This window comes from Nelumbo nucifera, chromosome 4 (genome assembly GCF_055504915.1).
Source record: "Nelumbo nucifera cultivar China Antique chromosome 4, China Antique-T2T, whole genome shotgun sequence".
Taxonomy (NCBI): domain Eukaryota; kingdom Viridiplantae; phylum Streptophyta; class Magnoliopsida; order Proteales; family Nelumbonaceae; genus Nelumbo; species Nelumbo nucifera.
In genome coordinates this window covers 44,827,802-44,851,473 of record NC_142652.1, presented here as the reverse complement: position 1 = coordinate 44,851,473, position 23,672 = coordinate 44,827,802, and the positions used below count along the sequence as shown (strand labels likewise).

The window sequence follows — 23,672 nt, the reverse complement described above, 5'->3', positions numbered from 1 at the left end:
ACATGAGTAGAAACATCAACATCAAGAGAACAGGAATTATCAGTTAACAAAGCAGGATTGCAGAGAAGGGGAGGAATTACCTACATCAAGGAAAATACAGTGGGTGGGGAGATCAGCAAATGCATTGGCTGATAGTTTCGAGAAGCAAGGGGCAAATAGGGAAAAAGTGTATTGGGCTCAGTTTTAACTTGATACTTAGTCACTTGGTACTTTGTTAGAGTCGGCTGTACATGGGTAGTACAGTCCTTTTATGTTTAGTTATATATGTACTGCTCTGCTGATGTGGCTCTCACTTAAGTAAGGGCACAATGGTAATCCTTGTATATCTTAGAAGAGTATAAATAAAAGAAGGGCCGACTAGAGGTTCTAAGATTTTCTCTCTAGTTCGGCTGTGACTTTTCTCCTTCTTTTTCTTCTCTTTCTCCTTCTCCTTCTCTCTCTCTTTTCCTTCTCTTTCTTCTGATCTGAACATATACGAATATCTAATCTGAGTTTTATCATGGTATCAGAGCCATGATAATCAGTTCAGATCAGTTGTCTCCTTTTCTCTCTGTTCTGCGCATTCCTCTCTAGGGTTTTGTAGAATTCTCATTTATATTTAGAGAGTTTTCCAGAAAGGAAGAAAAGGACTGGTCATTTTCTCCTTTTGGGGGTTTCCATGCCTCCAATGAGTGCAGTCGTTGTGGTTTTGTGTGGTTGGTAGAAAACCCTTACTCGCAATTCGAAGAGGGCTGGTTTTGTGATGGTGACAGTGCAGACTTGGTACCCTCTACTCGATATGTACATGATCTTCGAACTAAGTTGTGGTATGTAGCAAGTTTCTTTTATATGTTGCAGAACTGAAAATATTATTCGTGAGGTGTGTTGTGAGGGTTTCTAGTGCTGACAGTAAACAGCAACAGTAGTGCTGTTGCTAAAAGTGGTGAACAGTTGTGACTATTATTGCTGAAACAGTGGTGAATAGTTGTGAGTGTTGCTGCTGAAACCTGGTACTAGGAACCCTAGTGGTGTTCAGTCATTTGTGTGGAGTGTGGTGATTTATTAGGGCAGTAGAGTAACAATTTAGTGGTACAACCTCCCACAGTTTTTTTGTGCAGTCATGGGAGACAACAGTGAATACAAATCAAGTGTGATGGTGCCTTTTGATTATCTGAATGTGCAGATGACCTCTATAAAACTGAATGGTGAGAATTATGTCCCTTGGGCTAAGTCTGTTGAAGTTTTCCTGAAAGCCAAAAAGAAAGTGAAACATGTGAGGGAAGATAAACCCTCAATTGATTCTCCTGGATATGATGAATGGGAGTAGGAGGATGCTCAAATTATGACTTGACTATGGAACAACATGGAGTCCAAAATTAGTGTGAACTTCATGTTTTTAGATAAAACCAAGGAAGTTTGGGATCATGCAAGAAAACTATATTCTGGACAAGATAACACTACTAGGGTTTACCAACTATACCAAGAGTACTTCAATTTGCAACAAGGGAATCAGAGTCTTGAGGACTATTATGTTAGTATGAGAAATTTACGAAATGAATTGAATGTTTATCGTCCTCTTACACTTGATGTCAAAATTCAGCAACAACAGAGAGAGCAGTTTGATGTGACCAGATTTTTAGTAGGGCTGAAATCTGAGTATGAACCCATAAGGGCACAAATATTAGGTGGATTTGCTCTTCCCTCTCTTGAGGAAGTGTTTGCTCGTCTTCGGAGAATTTCAGTTGGACCCACAGAGACTTCCATTATGTCAGATAGGTCTGCATTTGCAGTTACGAGAGGGGGAGGTCGTGGTGGTAGAGGAGGTCAGCATGGTCGTGGTAGTGGTGGTGGACCCATGTATGGTCGTGGTGGTGGTGGAATGTATAATCGTGGTGGTGGTCGTTTTGGAGGATCAGACTCAGGGAGAGCTCGTGGTAGTGGACGTGGTAATACTCAGAGAAGGTGTACTCATTGTGGTATGGAGGGACATACTATCAACTTTTGCTACGATCTCCATGGCCCACCTTCAACCTGGGCGAATCATGCAGCTGTAAATGGTGGTAGCTCAAGACAAGAATCTCAAGTCACTGATCAGATTCTCACTACATCTATAGATACTTCCAGAAAGGAGATGGTGAGTGTTTCACGGGATGAGTATGAGCGGTTCATTCAGGGTACATCTCAACAGAACACAACTACCCTTGCACACACAGGTACGACTTGTCTGGCATCCACATCTTCCTGTTGAATTATAGATTCTGGAGCTTCCGATTATATGACTGGAACTCCAGGTGTGTTTTTATCCATTTCTCCGTCCTCCACTTCCCAATCTGTTACTCTTGCCAATGGCTCTACATCATCCATATGTGGTGTTGGTAATGTTGACACCGACTCATTATCCCTCTCCTCAGTTTTATATGTTCCCAAGTTTCCCTTTAACCTGATGTCTGTTAGTAAATTGACTCAGTCTTTTAATTGCTCAATAACTTTTTACCCTTCCTCTTGTGTGTTTCAGGATCTCAAGACGGGGATGAAGATTGATTGAGGGCATGAAGCTGATGGACTGTATTATCTTGATGGAGGTGGTTCGGCAACAACTCTTCAGTCATCTCTCTCCCCTCATCAGTGGCACTGCAAACTTGGTCATCCGTCTATTAGAGCTCTTCAGTTACTTGTTCTGTCGTTGCGTCGTCTTTCTAATTTAAATTGTGAGTCGTGTCAGTTTGGGAAACATCATCATGTCTCCTTTAGTCCTAGAGTTGATAGTCGTACATTGAGTCCTTTTCTTTAGTCCATTCAGACATCTAGGGTCCAAACAGAGTAGTGCCTTATAATGGTTACAAGTACTTTGTAATTTTTGTTGATGATTATTCAAGGATGACATGGCTTTACCTTACGAAAGAAAAGAGTGAATTATTTTCTATCTTCCAGAAATTTTATGCTGAAATTCGCAATCAATTTGGTGTACATATTAAAATTCTTTGTTCTGATAATGGCCGCGAGTATTTTTCCACACACTTTCAAGAATATTTGGAACATGGCATTATCTATCAAACCTCATGTACCTACACCCCTCAACAAAATGGGGTGGCTGAAAGAAAAAACCGTCACCTTTTGGAAACTACTCGGTCCCTCTTACATCAGATGAATGTCCCCAAATCCTTTTGGAGTAATGCTATACTCACATCTTGCTTTCTTATTAACCGCATGCCCATATCCTTGAAGGTCAGTTCCCTTTCTCTGTTCTGTTTCCCACGTTGTCTCCTTTTCCCCTTACTCCCAGAGTTTTTGGATGCGTGTGTTTCGTTCATAATCTTTGGCCTGGAATGGACAAGTTAGATGCTAGATCCACTAAGTGTGTCTTTCTTGGTTATTCCAATACTCAAAAAGGGTATAAGTGTTATAACCCTCGTTCTCGGCGTTATTTTGTGTGTTCTGATGTTACATTTTTTGAGTTTGTTCCTTTCTTCTCCAGGTTGAATACTTCTCTGTTGCCATCACCCCCTCTTTCAGTTCCTATTGAGGATCTTGTTTATCTTGTTCCGGTCGTGACCCAGTCTTCGCCTCCAGTGCAGCTACCTGAGAGAGGACCACCTATCTGACAAGTGTATACACATCATCAGGCATCGACTCCTCCCCTAGCTTTGTCAATGTCGACAGATCCGAAAGTTGATCCCACCCCAGCCCCAACTCCAAGTTCTGACCTTGATCTTCCTATTGCTTTGCGGAAAGGTAAACGCAGTTGCACTCTCCATCCCATTTCCATTTATGTTTTTGTATCTCACCTTTCGACTTCCCATCGACAGTTTGTTTCTATGTTATCCTCTGTCTCTGTTCCCAAGGATGTCCAGGAAGCCCTCAATTCTCCAGGGTGGCGCCAAGCAATGGAAGAAGAACTCTCGGCCCTGACTCGTACTCATACGTGGGACCTCACTACTCTTCTTCCTGGTAAGCATGTGGCCGACTGTAAGTGGGTGTACATGGTTAAATACTTATCTGATGGAAGTGTTGAACGGTTGAAAGCTCGGTTAGTTTCCAAAGGTTATTCACAGCAGTATGGTATTGATTACATAGACACCTTCTCTCCGGTTGCCAAAATTGGGTCAGTTCGTGTTCTGATTTCTTTTGCTGCTATGTTTGATTGTCCCTTGTTTCAGCTTGACATCAAGAATGCCTTTTTACATGGTGATCTTCTTGAGGAGGTGTACATGGAGCAACCACTAGGGTTTGTTGCTTAGGGGGAGGGTGAGAAGGTCTGTAGACTTAAGAAGGCTATTTATGGACTTAAACAATCTCCCCGTGCATGGTTTGGGAGATTTAGTGGTGAAGAAGTTTGGAATGAAACAGTGTCAGGTTGACCATTTTGATGAATCAAATGCTGGAAAGATTCTCTTGGTGGTATATGTAGATGACGTTGTTATCACAGGCAGTGATAGACTAGGAATTGACAGGTTGAAGATTTACTTGCATGATCACTTCCAAACAAAGGATATTGGCAAATTAAGATACTTCCTAGGGATAGAGGTTGCAAGGTCCAAGAATGGTATTAATTTGGGCTAGAGGAAATATGTTCTTGATTTGCTAGAGGAAATAAGGTTGTTGGGTGCCAGACCAGCTGAAACACCTATGGAACTGAATGCTAGATTGGGTAGTGATACAGGTGAGGAGTTTGAGGATCCGGGAAGGTATAGAAGGCTGGTGGGTAAGCTTAATTACCTAACCATCACTCGACCTGATATCTCATTTGCGGTTAGTGAGTCAATTTATGCAGAATCCGAGAATCCCACACTGGGAGGCAGTCCTAAGGATTGTGAGGTATTTGAAGGGTGCTCCAGGTCGTGGTTTGTTGTATAAGAGTGGAGGAAGTCTTGAGATAGAGGGATACACGGATGTTGATTGGGCTGGGTCCATATCTGATAGAAGGTCCACTACAGGGTATTGCACTTTTCTTGGTGGGAACTTAGTGACATGGAAGAGTAAGAAGCAGATAGTGGTAGCAAGAGGCAGTGTAGAGGCTGAATATAGGGCTATGGCTCACACAACATGCGAACTGGTGTGGTTGAAGCATCTACTAGAGGAGATGGGATACTCGATTGACACTCCTATGAAGATATACTGTGATAACCAAGCTGCAGTTCATATCTCCTCTAATCCAGTGTTTCACGAAAGGAGGAAGCACATAGAAGTGGATTGCCACTTTGTACGTGAGAAGGTGCTTAGTGGAGTGATAAGTACAATATATGTGAACACAAGAAATCAATGGGCAGATCTGTTTACCAAAGGGTTGAATCGGGGAAGAGTGGACTACATATGTAACAAGCTGGGACTATATGACATATACTCACCAGCTTGAGGGGGAGTGTTAGAGTCGGCTGTACAAGGGTAGTACAGTCCTTTTATGTTTAGTTATATATGTACTGCTCTGCTGATGTGGCTCTCACTTAAGTGAGGGCACAATGGTAATCCTTGTATATCTTAGAAGAGTATAAATAAAAGAAGGGCCGACTAGAGGTTTTGAGATTTTCTCTCTAGTTCGGCTGTGAATTTTCTCCTTCTTTTTCTTCTCTTTCTTCTTCTCCTTCTCTCTCTCTTTTCCTTCTCTTTCTTCTGATCTGAACATATACAAACATCTAATCTGAGTTTTATCATACTTTGTTGCGAGAGGCCGCAGCTTGCGCCTCTCCAAGGGATGTTTCTATCTGTTTGAATCTCAGAATTGATAAAAGTTTCTTATAAAAAACTTTGTGGTGGTTGTTCATTTTGGTGCTAAGCTTGTTTCTTTCTCTAGGTGTAAACTTGTAGTCTCTTGTCAGTCTCACCTTTGTCCTTAGAACTATTAGGCACATGGCTTAAAATATTTCTAATTTCCCTATATTTCCATTTCCATGGGTACCGGCATGTTATCTTACTGGAATCAACATTTCCCTAGTGAACATTGCCAGCATTTTGTGGAGTACAGGAGATAGTTTACACGACATATTTCCATTTCCACTTCCATGGGTAGTTTACCAGCACTTTGTCAAGTACTATGTGGAGTCTAAGAAATAGTATTACAACATAAGTTGGTGATAATATTGTAGATATGTTTCTTTTTTTGGTATTTGGTGCCATGCACCACTAATAACCCATTAAACTCCCCCTCACCCCCCCCTTTTTCTCCAAATTGGTGGTTGCGGGAATCAATTCCGCAACAATGCTGGAGTGAGTGAACCAGCTAACATACCAACGAGCCACCCCTCAGTTGGCCTATTGTAGATAATGTGAAGTAACAATGTTATTGTCCACCTAATTTACATGATTACCACTTTAAGCTAGCTCGATATTCATTTGAAACATGTAAGTTAAATATTAGTTTTTAGTTTGTGTAAATAGATGGCCATTAAAAATCTGTTCATGGTTCAGAACCTCTTAACACTTCTTCATCAGAGTCTAGAATGAATAAGAAAGGCCACTGCTGAGATTCCTAATTGTTGGATTGCTACAGCACAGCCAACCTCTTGACCCATCCTTCAACCACACTAGCCTTCGTGCCATCAAACCTGCCACCAAGAACTTTATCAGAAAAGCCTTACTCTCAAAATTTCTCTCTCCTAGCCATCCCACCCATGAAAAAGAAACTTCACCTAAATGAAAAGTAAAATGGTGAACCCAGAAATTTCTCCATTTCCCCAAGGGGATGAGCAAAACTATCCTGGAATAAATATTCCCAAATGTCCCTCAATATGTTCCCAATATTTTAAAAAGTTTTAATATATTAACAAAATTTTCAATTTATTATGTTGATATGTTCAAATATTGAGAAAAGTTTCCTAGTTTTTCCAAACAGTGGGAACATTTGTGAGAGAAAATGCTCAAACCATGTTTTGGCATAATGTTAAGAAAAAGGTGTTTCTCTTATTAATTGTAGGCCTCTAAATCAACACATTTAATTATTTTTTTTAAAATGTAAACTCTCTTACAAACTCTTTGTAATAATTATACAATAATATGTATCATAGTAATAATTAATATAGCATCACAATTGATTGAGATTATCTCGAAGAGCTACAAAATTGAGTTAGAGATTAGGATAAGACTTATATATGGTTTTTAAGGATGTTCACCTTGGATGACAATAATTGTATATTAAAATTGATGCCTATTTAAGATTCCTAATCTGTCATCATTTATGGTACATGGTGTGTTGTTATTTTTCCTTTATTTTAACATTTCCTGAAGTTTTATAAAGAAGTTCAATAATCTTTTCTAATATTTTATAATTTTCCTAGCTTCCTCAGTTTTTTCCCAAAACTTTGAACCATGCTAAAAAAGAGGGAAAACCTTTATATCTCCATGTACACATGTTGTAGGTGCACTTTGTTCCAAAGTTGAAAAGAAAAATTCATGGAAGCACAAAATTAACAAGTTGAAAAAATACACTGAATGTATGTCTTTGAACACAACTTCTAAGTAATGAAAAATATATTTATCTAGAAGTCCAATTTCTGTTGGCACCTATGTCAACAATTGACTGGCATGTTACAAATGTTTAGGGTGAAGTTTCATCTATATATAAATTTCTCATTCCTTCTCCACTATTGTATGCAGCTATTACATTGGCATGGTGGCACTGATGTAAAGGGTGTTCTTCCGGATGAACATGTTTTACTTTCAGCAAAATGCCAGGTATGACCATTACAAGGATAATTCCTATTCTCTTTTTATCCATAATGGTGTTTTCTTTGGTTATATATATATATATATATAATAAAGAATGATCTGTACAACAATCTTGTGGCAAGCACCTCAATATAAGGCCTTGCCTCCCACTAGGCTCCCCTCAAAATATACTTTTTTGAGAAAACTATTCTATTCTACTTTACATGTCCCTACCTTGGGGAATCATTCCCCACTACAATTGATATCTATTGACTCCTTGTCTTGCTATTGCAGCAATCATAGTATTAGCATACCATGGATCCCAATTATACATGCACCCAAAATTCCAGCCAGCTGTTCAACTCTCATTATGTTTCTATGCTTCCTAGGATATTTTAACCAACCCATTTAGTATGAGAATCCCCTTCACTGCTAGTACTCCGAACTTTAGTGATCTAGCTAATTTTATGCTTTGAAATACTGCCAATAATACTGCCCGAGTAGTCACCAACAACTATTGGTCATTAAAACTGTGCTACTATGTCTCTTCTGTGGTTCCTAAACACCCCCTGATTCTAAACTCTTTGGGGATTTCAAAACTACAACTATCAGAGTCCAGTTTGACGATTTTATAACTAAGCAAGACCAAAAAGTTCAAGGGATCTTCTTATTAGGTGGATTCGAACAGAGCCGAGCCGAATATCTGGCTATTCAAGTTCAGCTTTCCAAAAAAAGCATGAGGCTCGAGATCGAGTTCGATTCGAGCTAGAGACTTGAGCTCAAATTCGGTTTGACTCAGAAGCTTGTACCTTCGAGCTTGGTTATTAGCCAAGCTTTCTATAAAAAAAGATACATATAAAAGTTACTTTTAGGCTCGTGAGCTGAGCTTCATTTAGGCTCGAGCTTGGTTTGAAGCTCAGTTTAAACTAAGCCGAATCGAGCTTTTCATGAGCAAAGCTCGAATAGCTCGTGAAAAGTTCAATTTGTGTTCAACCCTACTTATCAAGGAAGAATTTTCCACAAACTGCTAGTCTCTTATGATGTCATTAGCGGATAGCGAAGAAAACGCATCCATGAGTTTGAGTCACTGTACCACTCTAATGACTACATTCTTAGTTATTGCTTCTTTTCTTTGAATATTGTCTTTAAGAAATCATGGCGTTTCTTTCTTCCCAAATCATCATCAAAGCCTTGTCTGAATTACATTCTCAATTATGAGTGCTCAAATCGTTTCTTACTATGTAAATCCATGTCCCTGTTGGTCTGTCCCTCTCCCTTCTAGCCCCTTGAACTTGCAACAGACTACTTCTTATGGGTGTTGTAGGTGGTCTTCTATGCATCTAATACTTGTTGAGTGCAACCGGCAAGAAATAATATTTCTGAATTAATAAATCAAAAGAAAACAGAAAAGGATAAGAGAAAGAAAAAACAAAGAGAAATGGGAGAATGAGTTGTCAAGTAGGACTGTAATTAATCCTAGATATAATTCACAAAAAACAAGAAAAAATGTTTGAGAATAAGAGAGGAAGAAGGAGAGAAGAAGAGAAGTCAAAAGAATTGTGGGTGATCAGTTTCATTGTCACCCCACAGCTATTTATATTGATAATTTAAAGATAGGGGGAAAACCTGAATTGCCCCCTAGTGTTTACATCAGTGTTTTAAAAGGCATGGGAGGCGTACGCTTGGAGGCGCGCCTCCAGGTGAGGTGCTCCCAAATCGCCCTGAGGAGTTATGCATCTTTATTTTTCTGATCACCCATGTTTTAACTAATGTTAAAACATGAGATCCCCCCTTACAACTAATGTTATGCATTTTTATTCTTCTTAATATAAAAGATTTTTATTAAAAATAAAGAAAAAATGAGATCCCCTTCCTCGTCATCCTCCTCCTAACCCCCCTCCTCTTAAGGAGGCTTATGCCTCGTGTTTGGGAGGCTTACGCTTCTTGCGTTTTGAACTATGCCTCACGCCTCTAGGTAGTGGAATGCCTCACGTCAAGCCTCCGCGTTTTAAAATATTGGTGTACATAGAAGAAAAATAGTAGAAATCCTTCTTCTAAGGAAGAGAAGATGAAGAAGAAGATGGCGGCAATAAGGGTTCAGAGGAAGAGAGTTTCGAACCTTAATCTCTACTCTTACCCCCTAGCACTATTTTATTAAGTTAAACTTTAATAATTTACAAAGAGGCCCTTAGTTGGGCAAGAAATTAAAAGAACATAACATAGAAAGAATAGGCCTAGAAATAAGGCCCATTACAGTAAAGAACATAAAAAATAAGAAAGGATAAACATCCTATGGGCCATTTGGCCCATCTTCTCTACACTCCCCCTCAAGCTGAGCATAGATGTCAATCATGCCAAGCTTGCCAGTATCATGCTGAAGTTTCGCCTTGGGAATGCCTTTGGTGAGAAAATCTGCTAACTGTCCTTCAGAGGTGATGAAAGGAAGACATACTTCACCCGAAGCCACTCTTTCTCGAATGAAGTGTCTATCAACTTCAATATGCTTAGTTCTGTCATGTTGTACTGGGTTGTGAGCAATGTTGATGGCGATTTGATTAGCACAACATCATTGGCTTGTCATGCTCAACCCCCAGTTCCTCCATCAATGGTTTTAACCACAATAGTTCAGAAACTCCATGTGCCATGGCTCTGTATTCTGCTTCTGTTGAAGATCGAGCAACAACAGATAGTTTGTTGCTTCTCCAAGAAACAATATTACCAGCCACTAAGATGCAGTACCTAGAAGTAGATCTTCTATCATCAATGTTTCCAGCCCAGTCAACATCAATATAGGCTTCAAGTTTCATATGGCCATGCTTGGCAAACATAATTCTCTTTCCTGGGGAGCCCTTCAAATAACACAGGATTCGCTCTGCTGCTGCCATATGAGTATCCCGAGGAGCATGCATGAATTGGCTGATGCAACTGACAGCATATGCAATGTCTGGCCGAGTCATGCACAGATACAGAAGTTTTCCAAGAAGTCTCTGGAAGACTCCTTTGTCTTCTAACAATGTTCCATCTGAAGTAGAGAGTTTTTGACTCGTATCAATAGGAGTAGCAACTGGTCTAGCACCCATCTTCCCTGTTTCAGAGAGCAAATCAAGAACATACTTCCTCTGGGAGATAAGAATCCCATCATTGGATCTAGCAACTTCTATGCCAAAGAGGTATCTCAATTCCCCTAGATTTTTGATCCAAACTCTGTATGGAGGAAAGATTTGAGATCATTAATTTCTGAAACATCATTACTAGTCACAACAATATCATCAACATACACAATCAGGTAAACTGCCAGGAGCCCTCTCCTCTTCACAAAGAGAGTATGATCAGACTGTGTTTGTACATAGCCAAAGTTAACAAGGGCAGCCCTAAACCTCTCAAACTATGCTCTAGGGGACTGTTTTAGTCCATAAAGAGATCTCTTCAGCTTGCATACCTTTCCTTTCATATCTGTTTCATACATCCCTGGAGGAAGAGACATATAAACCTCCTCATGTAATTCTCCATTCAGAAATGCATACATCCAATTGATAAAGTGGCCAGTCAGAGTGAGTAGCCAAAGATAGAAGAACTCTCACAGAGGTCATATTGGCAACAGGTGCAAAGGTCTCTAGATAATCAATCCCATATGTCTGTGTATAACCTTTTGCAACCAGCCTAGCCTTGTACCTCTCAATGGTGCCATCAACATGATATTTGATTGTAAAGACCCACTTATAGCCAACTGGATCCTTCCCTTTAGGCAAATCAACCACTTCAAGTGTCACTCTCATGCAGGGCATCAATTTTGGATCTCATAGCATCCCTCCATTCTGGAATATTAAGAGCTTCTAACACAGACCTGAGAATAAGGTTAGAGGCAACAGAAGAAAGGTAGGCAAAATATGAAGGAGAAAGCAAACTATAAGAAAGGTGTTTGGAAATGCAATGTGCAATATACTTCCTTTTTCCTTTCCTAATAGCAATGGGAATTTCAAGGTCAGGTAGGGTTGGCTCCAAAGGGGCTGAAACAGTACCTGTTGTCTCATCTGTAACTGGAAGTGCATGAGGCTCATGTGTTGTAGGGGAAACAACCTGCTCATTTCTGGATCTTTGCCTTTGATACATCCTGGGATTAAAGAGAGGACAAGAAGGTTAAGGGGGAGGAACATTGGGACAGGGAGAGTGGAATGATTGATCATCCCTTGATTCATTTGAAGAAGAAAGAGACTCGGTAAAAGACTCAACTGGGACAGGAAGAGGAAGAGCAAAGACCTGTGACAAAACCTCCCCCTTTGGACAATGTCCTTCCATAGAGGAACCATAAAAGGAAGAAAGCTCATCAAAGGTGACATCCATTGTCACATATCGAGTACCAGTCTTTGGATCAAAGCAACAGTAACCCTTCTGTGTGGGGGAATAACCAAGGAAGATACACTTGTGGGATTTTGGTTCAAATTTATGTCTTTGGACACTAGGAATATGTACATAACAAGTGCAGCCAAAGACACGAAGAGGAATAGAAAAAAGCTCCTTGTCCGGATGAAGGAGACTTAAACCCCAAAACCCTGGATGGCATACGGTTTATAAGGTAGGTAGCAATGAGAACAACATCACCCCAAAACTTTGTAGGAACATGTGAGGCAAACAAGATACTTCTTGCAACTTCAACAATATGTTTATTTTTTCTTTTAGGAACTCCATTCTGTTCTGGGGTCCTAACACAAGAGCTTTGATGAATAACCCCCAAGTCAGAGAGATAGCAGGACAAGTTCTTTTCAAAATATTCTTTTGCATTGTCAGATCTGAAAATTTTAATCCTGGTATCAAACTGGGTCAGGACAAATCCATGGAATTGCCTCACAAGTCTGGGAACTTCATCACGGGATTTCATCAGGAATATCCAAGTAAACTGAGAAAAGTCATCAATGAACAAGATAAAATATTTGTAGCCACCCATAAAGGGTAAGTGGTAAGGCCCCCACACATCAGAGTGCACAATATTAAAAGGAGAAGATCTTTTATTACTCAAGGGATAACTGTTTCTACAATGCTTTGACAGCTCACAAGACTCACACTGAATATTGGACAAACTAATTCCCTTAAACAGTTCAGGGAATAAATGACTCAATGCAGAAAAAGAAAGATGACCCAAACGAAAATGACAGCATAACTCGACTGATAGATTCTGTAGATATGGACCCAAAAGCAGCTTTTCTAGGTTGTTCAGGGCACTGTCTCGGAGTATCAAACAGGTATATTCCATTCGCCTCATGGCCACTTCCAATCACCTTCCGAGACTCCAGATCCTGAAAAACACAGTAGGAAGGGAAGAAGGTTACACAACAATTTAATGACTTAGTTAGACTACTTACAGATAACAAGTTTGTATTTAGTCTAGGTACATGAAGAGTAGAAGGTAGGAACAAGGAATCTGTAGCCTTGATGGTTCCCTTGCTAGAGATAGAGGCAAGAGAATCATCGGCTAGGGTGATTTTGTCACGTCTAGGAAGTAAATCATATGAAACAAACAAGGTAGAAAGGTTGGTCATATGATCAGAAGCCTCTGAATCAATAATCCAAGGGATCATAAGATTACCCAAAACGGTTGCATGATTGGCAGAGGCCCGTATACCTGAATGAGCAAATGCAGAAGAGGCTGAATTTTCTGAAGGGTTGGAAGAAGAAGTCACACCCTCTAGGTGACTGATCATCCTCCCAAACTTCTCATACTCTGCTTTCATGGCTGCTAACTGCGCACAAGCTGTCATCTCTTCAGTATGGTACTTGTCACTATTTGGACCAGCAGACGCATTAGCACTCCTTGCCCTTTTATTATCATACTTCTTCTGAAACCGAAGAGGTAGAAGCTCAGGATGTAATTTCCAACACTTGTCTTTAGTGTGTTTTGGCCTTTTACAGTACTCACAGACAATCTCTTTCTTCCCTGAGCCACTAGGAGTCCCTGCAACCCCTTTGGGTTTCACTCCCATATTAGCAAAGTGATCATTTAGACCAGCCCCTTGAACCTGGACAATCCTTCTGCTCTCTTCACTACTTACCAAGGCATATGTTTGTGACAGTGAGACACTATCCTTGGATAAAATATTATGTTTTGTAATATCATACTCTGGGTTTAGTCCGGTTAAGAACTCAAACACCCTGTTTCTCTCAACCAGTTTTCTGTAGGTCTCTGCATCATTAGTGGTGTCCCAGGTTACAGCTTCTATCAGATCTATTTCTTGCCACAAAGACTTCAGTGTTGAGAAGTATACAGCTAAAGGTTTCTCCCCCTGTCTTAAATTCTTCACATCACTTCTCAACTTCTAAGCTCTAGCCACATTTAATTTTTGGTAATAGGTTTCAGCAACACTATCCCAGATTTCCTTTGCTGAATTCATCCACAAATAGTGCTGGCTAATCTGTGGCTGCATTGAGTTCACAAGCCACCCAATAACAGTATAATTTTCTTGCATCCACTTCTCATAAGATGGATCATCTTCTAAGGGAGCCTTCTTGCTCCCGGAGATAAAACCCCACTTTCCTCTACTATAGATATGAATCTTTACTGATTGTGACCATGCCAGATAATTAGTTCCATCCAGCTTGACCGTGGTCACAGTCAGTAAAGAGTCAACAGAGGCTCCCGGAACCTGTTCGGATTCAACAACATTCTTGTTTTTAATCTCTGAGTAGTTCATCTCTTTAACCACTTCAAAAAGATTTCAACCAACTTCAAAAATGACACCAATGAAGATGGAACAAGGACTGTGTTAAGCCTACCTCAATGCAGCAGAACCACAAATCTGGGTCACACCCAAAAGCTGTGAGAAACAGAAACAGAAGCTGCACCTTGTAGACTACACGGTACACCAACCAACTTGGTTTGGTCTTCAAGAAAGAAAGTCAGAAAAACTCCTTTTCTAAACAGAAATTCCAGGTACTGTCCAATCAGCATCCAAAGGAAGCAAAAAAACTTCAGAGACTTTTTCACAAACACAAGGTGGGCAGTAGAGGAGACCACATTGTCGAAAGATTAATACAGCCCAGAAAATAGTTCGTACAGGTGCTCTAAACAGTCCAAAAGAAAAGGCCAACCAGCAGTACTGATTCTAGAGATATTTCAGCCACTTGAAAGTCCAATCAATATGAAAACAACCCAAAAATTTCTGGGCAAAAGCAGTCTAAAAGAACAACCGAATAGTAGTACTGATTTCAGAGAAACTTTGGATACTTTAACAGTCCAGAAAAATATAAAGAAAACAACCCATAAATGATTGGGCACCACTCTCAATCTTTGATTTAAGCTCTAAATCAGGAACCAAGCTATTTCTCCGATTCTTCCTGGTCACCAGACAACTCTCCAAGAGATTTGAATCTTGGGCACCTTCTTAATCTCTAATGACCTCCAAGAACCAGGCGACTCAAGCTGAAGCTTCCAGCCCTAGAACAACTCTTGTGTAGTCGGTTGGACAACACCTACATGAGAGCCCAAGCCAAGTTTAGGCCTGCTCTGATACCAAGAAGGAAAACAACAGAAATCCTTCTTCTAAGGAAGAGAAGATGGCGGCAATAAGGGTTCAGAGGAAGAGAGTTTCAAACCTTAATATCTCCTCTTACCCCCTAACACTATTTTATTAAGTTAATAATTTACAAAGAGGCCCTTAGTTGGGCAAAAAATTAAAAGAACATAACATAGAAAGAATAGGCCCAGAAATAAGGCCCGTTACAGTAAAGAACATAAAAAATAAGAAAGGATAAACAGCCTATGGGCCATTCGGCCCATCTTCTCTACATACATAAAAAAGAAGTAAGAAATAACTACCAATTGAAAATAACTGTTGACTGAAACTAAACATAAATAAACAAACATAAACAAGGTGGGGACCACATTAATGATTAATGATCTCTACACTCTCCCTCAAGTTGGGAATAGATGTTTGTCATTCCCAACTTGCATAGGTCTGCCTCTAGCTTTGTCTTTGGAACTGCCTTAGTGAAGAGATCTGCAAGTTGCATGTTGGAGGTGATATGGAAGACACACTTCTTGTGAAGCAACTCTCTCTTTGATAAATTGTCGGTCCACTTCAATATGCTTAGTTCTGTCATGCTATACCGGATTATGGGCTATGTTAATAGCAGCCTGATTATCACATTACAACATTAGGGGCTTCTCATAAGTGATACCCAACTTCTCAAATAGGGATTTCAACCATAATACTTCAGCCACACTATTTTCCATTGACCTATATTCAGCTTCAGCATTGGAATGAGCAGCAACATTTTGTTTCTTACTTTTCCAAGAAACAAGATTACCTCCTACAAAGGAACAATACCCAGAGGTAGACCAACTATCATCAATAGATCCAGCCCAATCAGCATCTATGTAAAATTCTATTTTCATGTGACCATTATCTTTGAATAGTATACATTTGTCTGAACATCTCTTCAAATATGCTAGTATCCTCTCAACTACAAGTAGGTGAGTAGTTCTAGCAGAATGCATATACTGGCTAACAACATTGACTACATAACTGATGTCTGGTCATGTGAGACAAAGATAGAGAAGTTTTCCAACTAACCGTTGGAACATAACTTCATCCTCAACAAAAAAAAGAGGCTCTCCACCTTTTGCACTGATCTTGTGATTTTGTTCAATAGGTGTGTCAGTAGGTTTAACACCTAACTTCCTTGTTTCTTCCAACAAATCAAGAACATACTTTCTTTGGGAAACAAAAATCCCATGCTTAGACTGTGCTACCTCAATACCCAAGAAATATCGTAGCTCTGCCAGGTCTTTGACCTCAAATTCTTGGTGAAGGAGCTACTTAAGAGAGTCAATCTCATGGGTATCACTCCCTTTCACCACAGTATCATCCACATATACAGCTAGCAGTGTTAAAGAGGTATCCACTTTCTTAACAAAGAGAGTGTGATTTGATTGGACCTGCACATAGCCAAAATTTTCAAGAGCTTGTCTGAATCTATCAAACCAGGCTTTGGGAGACTGTTTCAGTTTATATAAAACCTTATTTAGTTGGCAAACCTTCTTTCCTGTGTTTGCACTATAAAATCTAGGAGGCAACTGCATGTACACTTCTTCTTGCAAATCACCATTGAGGAAGGCATTTTTAACTTCCATTTGAAACAGGGGCCACGAGTAATTAGCTGCAAGAGATAATAAAACCTTGATAGTGTTCATCTTTGCTACTAGTGCAAAAGTTTCCATGTAGTCTATGCCATATGTTTGAGTAAATCCCTTTGCAACCAATCTGGCCTTATACCTTTCAATGAAGCCATCAACATTATGCTTCACTGTAAACACCCATTTGCACCCAACCGGTTTCTTCCCTTTAGGTTGATCAACTAGCTCCCATGTATTGTCCTTCAGAAGGGCATTCATTTCTACTTTCATTACATCTTTCCACTCGGGGACTAACAAGGTTTCCTGCACTGTTCTGGGAATGGGAATAGCAGCAACGAATGCCAAAAGGACTTGTAAGATGGAGACAATTGGTCATAAGACAAGAACTAGGAAATGCAGTTAGTTGTAGATGAGGTACAATGGCGTTTCCCCTTACGGACTGCAATGGGAAGGTCAATGTCATCCAATGGAAGTGAAGGCTCAACAATGGAAGGTATCTCATCTATAATGGAGGATGAAGGAACTGTGGTACCTTGATTTGGATCCGCATAAGGAATTAGGGTGATGATCGAAATCAACCTGCCTCTACCGTTTGTGATAAACTCTCAAATCCTAAAACCTCTGACAATCCTCCTCCACTACACTCCCCTTCAGTGATAGGGACAGGCAATGGAATTTCTGGTGAATGAACCCCCACCTCACTACTCTCTCCCTGAGAAGAAACCTTAGGATAATAGGGTACATCCCCAAAGAAAGTGACATCCATAGAGACAAACCTCCTCCCAGAAGTAGGTTCATAGTAGCAATATCCCTTTTGAGTTTGTGTATAACCAAGGAAAATGCATTTTGAGGCTTTAGGATCAAATTTGGAACGATGAGGTCCAAGGGTCTGAACAAAGCAAGTACATCCAAAGGTCTTAAGGGGAATAGTGAACAACTCTTCATCAGAATATAAGAGGGTGAATGGAACTTTCATGTCTAGAACCCGTGAAGGAACTTGGTTGATGAGATATACAGTTGTATGAATGGCATCTCCCCAGAATCGTATAGGTACATTGGAGCTAAACATAATGCTTCTAGCCACCTCCAATATGTGTCTATTCTTCCTCTTAGCAACCCCATTTTGCTGAGGAGTATGAGGACATGTACTCTGATGGATATTCCCATGGTCAAGGAAATATGAGGCTAAGGGTTTAGCAAAATACTCTTTTGCATTATTGGATCTGAAAATTTTGATTTTGACCCCAAACTGGGTTAAAACCAATTGATGAAAGATCCGGGTTAAGGCAGGAACCTCATCTCGAGAACACATAAGGTAAACCCATGAAAAACGAGTATAGTCATCAACAAACAAGAAGAAATATCTGTACCCCCCATAGTAGTGATATGATAAGGTCCCCAAACATCAGTATGCACAATTTTAAAAGGAATACTACTTTTATTACATAAGGAATAGGTTGTTCTACAATGCTTTGCAAGCTCACAACTTTCACATTTCAAATTAGACATTTGGACTGGCTCAAACAAACTAGGAAATAAACTTTTCAAAGACCTAAAAGATAAGTGACTAAACCGGTTATGCCAAAGCATAACCTGACCCATAGACTGAGAAACAAAAGATCTCCCAACTTCACTGCCTTTCCCATGTGAGTTCCTTCCAAGCAGGTTGATTTCATTCGTCTCACGGCCAATCCCAATCACCTTCATTGTCTCCAAATCCTGAAAAACACATCGATTAGGAAAAAAAAGTCGCTAAACAATTTTGGGTTTTAGTAATGCTACTGATAGAAAACAAGTTGGTACTAAGTTTAGGAACATGTAAAACTGAAGACAAAGAAATGGCATCAGACAATTTTATGTCTCCCTTGCCAGAAATGGGAACAAGAGAACCATCAACAATAAACACTTTGTCTCTGCCAGAGGATAAGTGATAGGTAGTAAATAGTGAAGACAAGCCAGTCATGTGATCAGATGCACCTGAGTCTATTACCCAACAAGGTTCAGTGTTACCTGGGGCTGAGTCCCGTGTACCTGAATGAGCAAATGCTGAAGTGGGAGTAGCAGTTTGGACAGCAGCTAAGGTGTCTTGCAATGTAGCTCTTGTGCTCGATGAGGGTGCTCCATCAGTAGTAACAACCACATTAGCATTTCCCCTTTTGTTACTGAGCTTTGCTGGAACTAGATGTGGATGTAACTTCCAACATGTTTCTTTAGTATGCTTTGGTTTCTTGCAATGTTCACATACTAGCTCTCTCTTATCTTCCTTCTTCATATCCCTCTCCTTATCACCCCCAAACTTTGGTTTGACTGCTGCCAAGGCTGATTCAAAAGGTTGATGCTGCGACATAACTTTTCTCCTACTTTCTTCACTATGCACTAAGGAGTAGGCTTGTGATAAGGTTGCACTTTCTCTTGTGAAAAGTTGTCTCACAATATCATATTCAGAATTCAGACCAGCTAGGAATTCAAACACCCTATTAGTTTCAACCTGCTTTCTGTAAGTTTGTGCATCCTTCTGACTTTCTCACTCAATTGTCTCTAGGTGATCAATTTCATGCCACAGGGATTTCAGGATTGAGAAGTAAATTGAGACTGGTTTCTCTCTTGGCTTAAGGTTGTTTACTTCACATTTCAGCTCATAGGCCCTAGCAACATTAAGAGGTTGGGAATAGGTTTCTTTCATGATGTCCCAAATTTCCTTAGTTGTTTTTGCCGACAAGTAATTTCGGCTGATGTGCAAGTTCTCCTGAACCCATTTGGCATAGGTCGGGTCCTCTCTAGTTGGTTCCTTCACATCCCCCAACAAATAGTTCAGTTTTCCTCTACCCCCAATGGCTATCATGGCTGATTGGGTCCATTCCAAGTAATTTGATCCGTCAAATTTGACAGTTGTAACCTGAAATGTGTTCTCAGACATGTTACCAGAAATATTAAAACAGCTCTGCTGTTTTCCAGAAAACTAAATCACTTGGTCTGGAATGCTGTAACAGGTTCAACTTCTGCCCCAGAATTGGCAACAGTCATATGCTTTAGGGTTTTAATCCTAGAACTAGTCGTAGGTCAGGAAAAAACCCTACAAACTCGAGAGAAAATTGGAGATCTTTCAGCCGCACCTCTCAGATTAACTAAAAAAGGTTTCTTTTCAGATCGATCTCAAAAAAAAATATCAACTTTAGAGAATTCTGGCTGCCACCTTCAAACCAAGTCTGAACCCTAATCTTGAAGATTCTGCCCTTCTTCTGATTCTTCCTAATCGCTGGACACTCTCCAAGGCTCTATGGTCCCTTGAGTAGCAGCCGCACACTGCCAGCAACCTTCAAGAATCAGCTGATGATCTTGTTTTTTGCTGAAACTTCCAACCCTAGTGATGAAGGGAAATTTGGCCCGACCTCGCGATCGCCTGACACGTGGCAAAGGCAAGCAGCTCGGGACAGTAGAGCACCCAAAGCGAACATCGGAAGCAAGTCCAAACTCACTACCGAGCCCGAACTCCAGACCGCTGTACTTAGTCCGAGCTCCTTGATAAAGAGCGAGCTCCCTGTCAAAGGTCCGAGCTCCCTAAAACCTGAGCTCCCCAAGTCCGAGCTCGGTACTAGGAGCCCGAGCTCCCTAAGAACCCGAGCTCCCTAAATCCGAGCTCCCTACTAGGAGCCCGAGCTCCCTGTTAAGAGCGAACTCCCTGTTAAGGGTCCGAGCTCCCCAAGTAAGAACCCGAGCTCCCTAAAAACCGAGCTCCCTATTAAGAACAAACTCCCTACTGGGAGTCCGAGCTCGCTATTAAGAGCGAGCTCCCTACTGAGAACCCGAGCTCCCTGCAAGGAGCACGAACTATACTGGGCCCCAAGCCTCACAAAGCTGACCCGAGCTGACCCGTGGTAGCTCGGAACACTCCAAACCGAACTCAAGGCACCTCGCTTGCCACTCCAACACTTCACTTCCAAAGCACCAGGCCAGCCAAACGTACCCGACACCAAGGACGTCTTTACCCAAGGGCGACGTACCTGACTGATTTGGGATCTGACGCCTGACAACCGCATTTCAAACGGCTTCCTGCCACCGCCACCTGCAACCGTCGTCACTAGCCGCAGAGACGGCTCCGACAAAAGGAACAATGGCGGTTCTGTCCGACCAGAGGAAATGACACCCGAACTGGTAGGAGTTCAGAAGTAATCATGCCCGACCTGACGGAGGCCTGGAAGTGAGTGCGCGAGGTGGTTATAAAAGGCTTCTACCCCCCAGGGATGAGGTATGCTAACTTTCGCGCTATTTGGTTATTCTTGCCTTTGAAGGATTCTAACTTGAGCTTCGGAGCCCTTACGCCGGGTTCTCCTCGGAGCTTCTCTTCTCCTTCCGTTTCAGGTCCCTGTTACTCAGTTCAGAGGCAAGATCATCGACAGCTAAGACCGGCCAGATTGTGCATCATCAATTGGCGCCGTCTGTGTGAAGCGCTTCAAAAAGCCTCCCTCCAAAACTTTCATACCCTTTCCTTCTTCTCTGAAAAACTCATTACTCATGGCCTCATCCAGCAACGCCGGACGCGGCACAGAGACAAACACCACCGGGGAACATCTCCAAGTTCCCGTGGTGTGTGTTGGGCAGTTCACCATCCCCCTCACGGTGGATGGAATCCCCAATCTGACTACGCCACAAGCAGTGGCACCTGTAAGCCTACCTTCCGCAAACATCCCCTTCTCTCTTCCCATCGAGACTACCTTCACTGAACCAACCGCCGTCCCCCTGGCAGCTAGCCAAAATCGGTTGGACGACTTAATGCAATGCATGCGGGCAATGCAAGCCCAGATGCAGCAGTTCCAGCAACACCAGCTTCACCAGCACCAAGTGTTGCAAACCTCTCCCAATACCACTATCAGCCGCAGTTCCCCCAACTGACACCGAACCAACCACTACTTCCACCTCGCCACCCTGCCCCGAAGCCAGTAAAAGCCTCTCCGCAGGATGGGCGCCTCCACCAAGGAAAGGCCTCCAGGCCTCAGAACCCCCCAAACAGCCAGGCCTCGTCCCTAGGCCGGAGAGAAAGAAAAGTTATCCCCGCCTCGCGGCTCGCAGGCGGATCAGGAACCTCGCCCGCGAGGTCAACACCTCGGGTCTCCAAACCGGAGTCTCCACTGGTGGGAAACCGATTCGGCGCACTGGCAGCAGCGGACTACCAGCACTCCGAGCCCATCGAGCTCGGCAACACGGAGGCCAGCAGCGCCAATACGAGGCCCACTCAGCAGCGAAGGCGCCGTCGAAGTCGACGAACTGCCACCCGCGTCCTATCCGAGCTCGGCAAAGGCGAGACGAGCTCGGACGAGGTAGGAGTCGCCCCAATTCTCTCAGTTCCTTCCCCCCTCGCCTCAGAACTCCTGGCAGTCCCCTTGCCCAGAGATTTCAAGCTCCCGCCCCTGGACAAGTATGACGGCTCCTTCGACCCCAACGACCACGTGGACGCTTTCCAGTCCCAAACACACCTCGCCAGAGCCAGCGAATCATGCATGTGCGTGGCCTTCACCACCACCCTCAAGGGGGTAGCCCGCACTTTGTACAGGAACCTGGCCCCCGGATCAATAAAGTGTTGGGCTCAGTTCGTGCAGGTCTTCACTGTACACTTTGTCACCAGTAAACGGTTTCCCAGAGCAAAGGAAAGCATCTTCGGAGTAGTCCAAAGGGAAGGAGAACCCATACGGGGCTACATCAAACGATTCAACGAGGCATGCTTACAGATACCTCGGTTAGACCCCGCGGTGCAGCTCGCCGCAGCAAAAAGAGGGGTGACGCACAAGGAATTCAAGTGGCACATGGTAGCTAACCAGCCCGCGACCGTGGCCGAGTTCCTCAAGCTCGCGGACAAGTTCATGAGGACGGAGGAGGAAATCAACCAAAGAACCGAGGGCGGAAACGAGAAAAGAAAGAGGGACGGCGAGCCCTCTAGCTCGGCCGACCGAAAAAACCTAGCCCGGGACCCAAAACCGAACCAGTCGTTCCGAGCTCCCCTGCCAGTTCGGACGGATTACACGCCCCTGAACACGAGACGGACCGAGATCCTAATGACGGTCAAGGACGCCCCCTTCGTGAAATGGCCACCTCGCCTAAAGGGAAATCCGAACGAAAGAAACAAAAATTTGTATTGTAGTTTCCATAGGGACCAAGGTCATAGTACCGAGCAATGTAATAACCTCCGAGACGAGATAGAGGGGCTCATCCGTCGCGGATACTTAAGAAACTTTGTACAACACAACAATAATAGCAATAGAGCGGATCAGCCGGGCGAACACTTAAAAGACGCCCCGGAGACTAGCAGCAGGCCTGTCGAACCGATGCAGCGACAGCCTCCGGCAGAAAGGCCAGTTCGGGGAACCATCCATGTAATTGTGGGAGGTTCAGTGGTGGCGGGGTGCACATCAGCGGCAGCTCGGACCTCAGTTCGCGAAGCAGTCCTCGAGGAGCGGAACCCCCCGAAGAGGCCGAAGACCGAGGAGCCGATCCTCTTCACAGAAGACGACGCGCGGGGAGTTCGCTACCCTCACGACGACGCACTTGTCATTAAACTCAGGATCAGCGACTTCGAAGTTAGGCGCGTGCTCGTAGATTCAGGCAGCTCGGCGGACATCCTATTCAAGTCGGCATTTGATCGGCTACAGCTGCCAAGGAGCGAACTAAAACCTGCAAGCACTCCCCTGGTGGGCTTCAGCGGGGAGGAAGTCAGGCCCCTTGGAAAGATAACGGTGCCCGTGGAAGTCGGCACGTGGCCTTGTGCGGTCAGACTCAACCACGATTTTCTGGTGGTCGCGACCCCCTCCCCATACAACGCCATAATAGGACGACCAATCACGCATATTTTGCGGGCGGTGGTCTCTACCTACTATTTGGCAATGAAGTTCCCTACGGACTTCGGTGTGGGGGTAGTGCGGGGCGACCAGCTCGAGTC

General features: G+C 42.6%; 1 protein-coding gene across 2 annotated transcripts in view; it reads left to right on the top strand.

Moving 5' to 3' along the window:
* Nucleotides 1–23,672, top strand: part of ETL1 (SNF2 domain-containing protein / helicase domain-containing protein) — a 55,534-nt gene that overhangs the window by 17,607 nt on the left and 14,255 nt on the right. The window contains exon 9 of one of the 2 annotated variants that reach the window (XM_010272456.3): nucleotides 7,567–7,644. The exons of the other annotated variant lie outside the window; for it this stretch is intronic. Within the exon in view, the coding sequence (XP_010270758.1) occupies nucleotides 7,567–7,644 (78 nt within the window). The remainder of the gene's footprint in view (nucleotides 1–7,566; nucleotides 7,645–23,672) is intronic. 2 annotated transcript variants of the gene reach the window in all.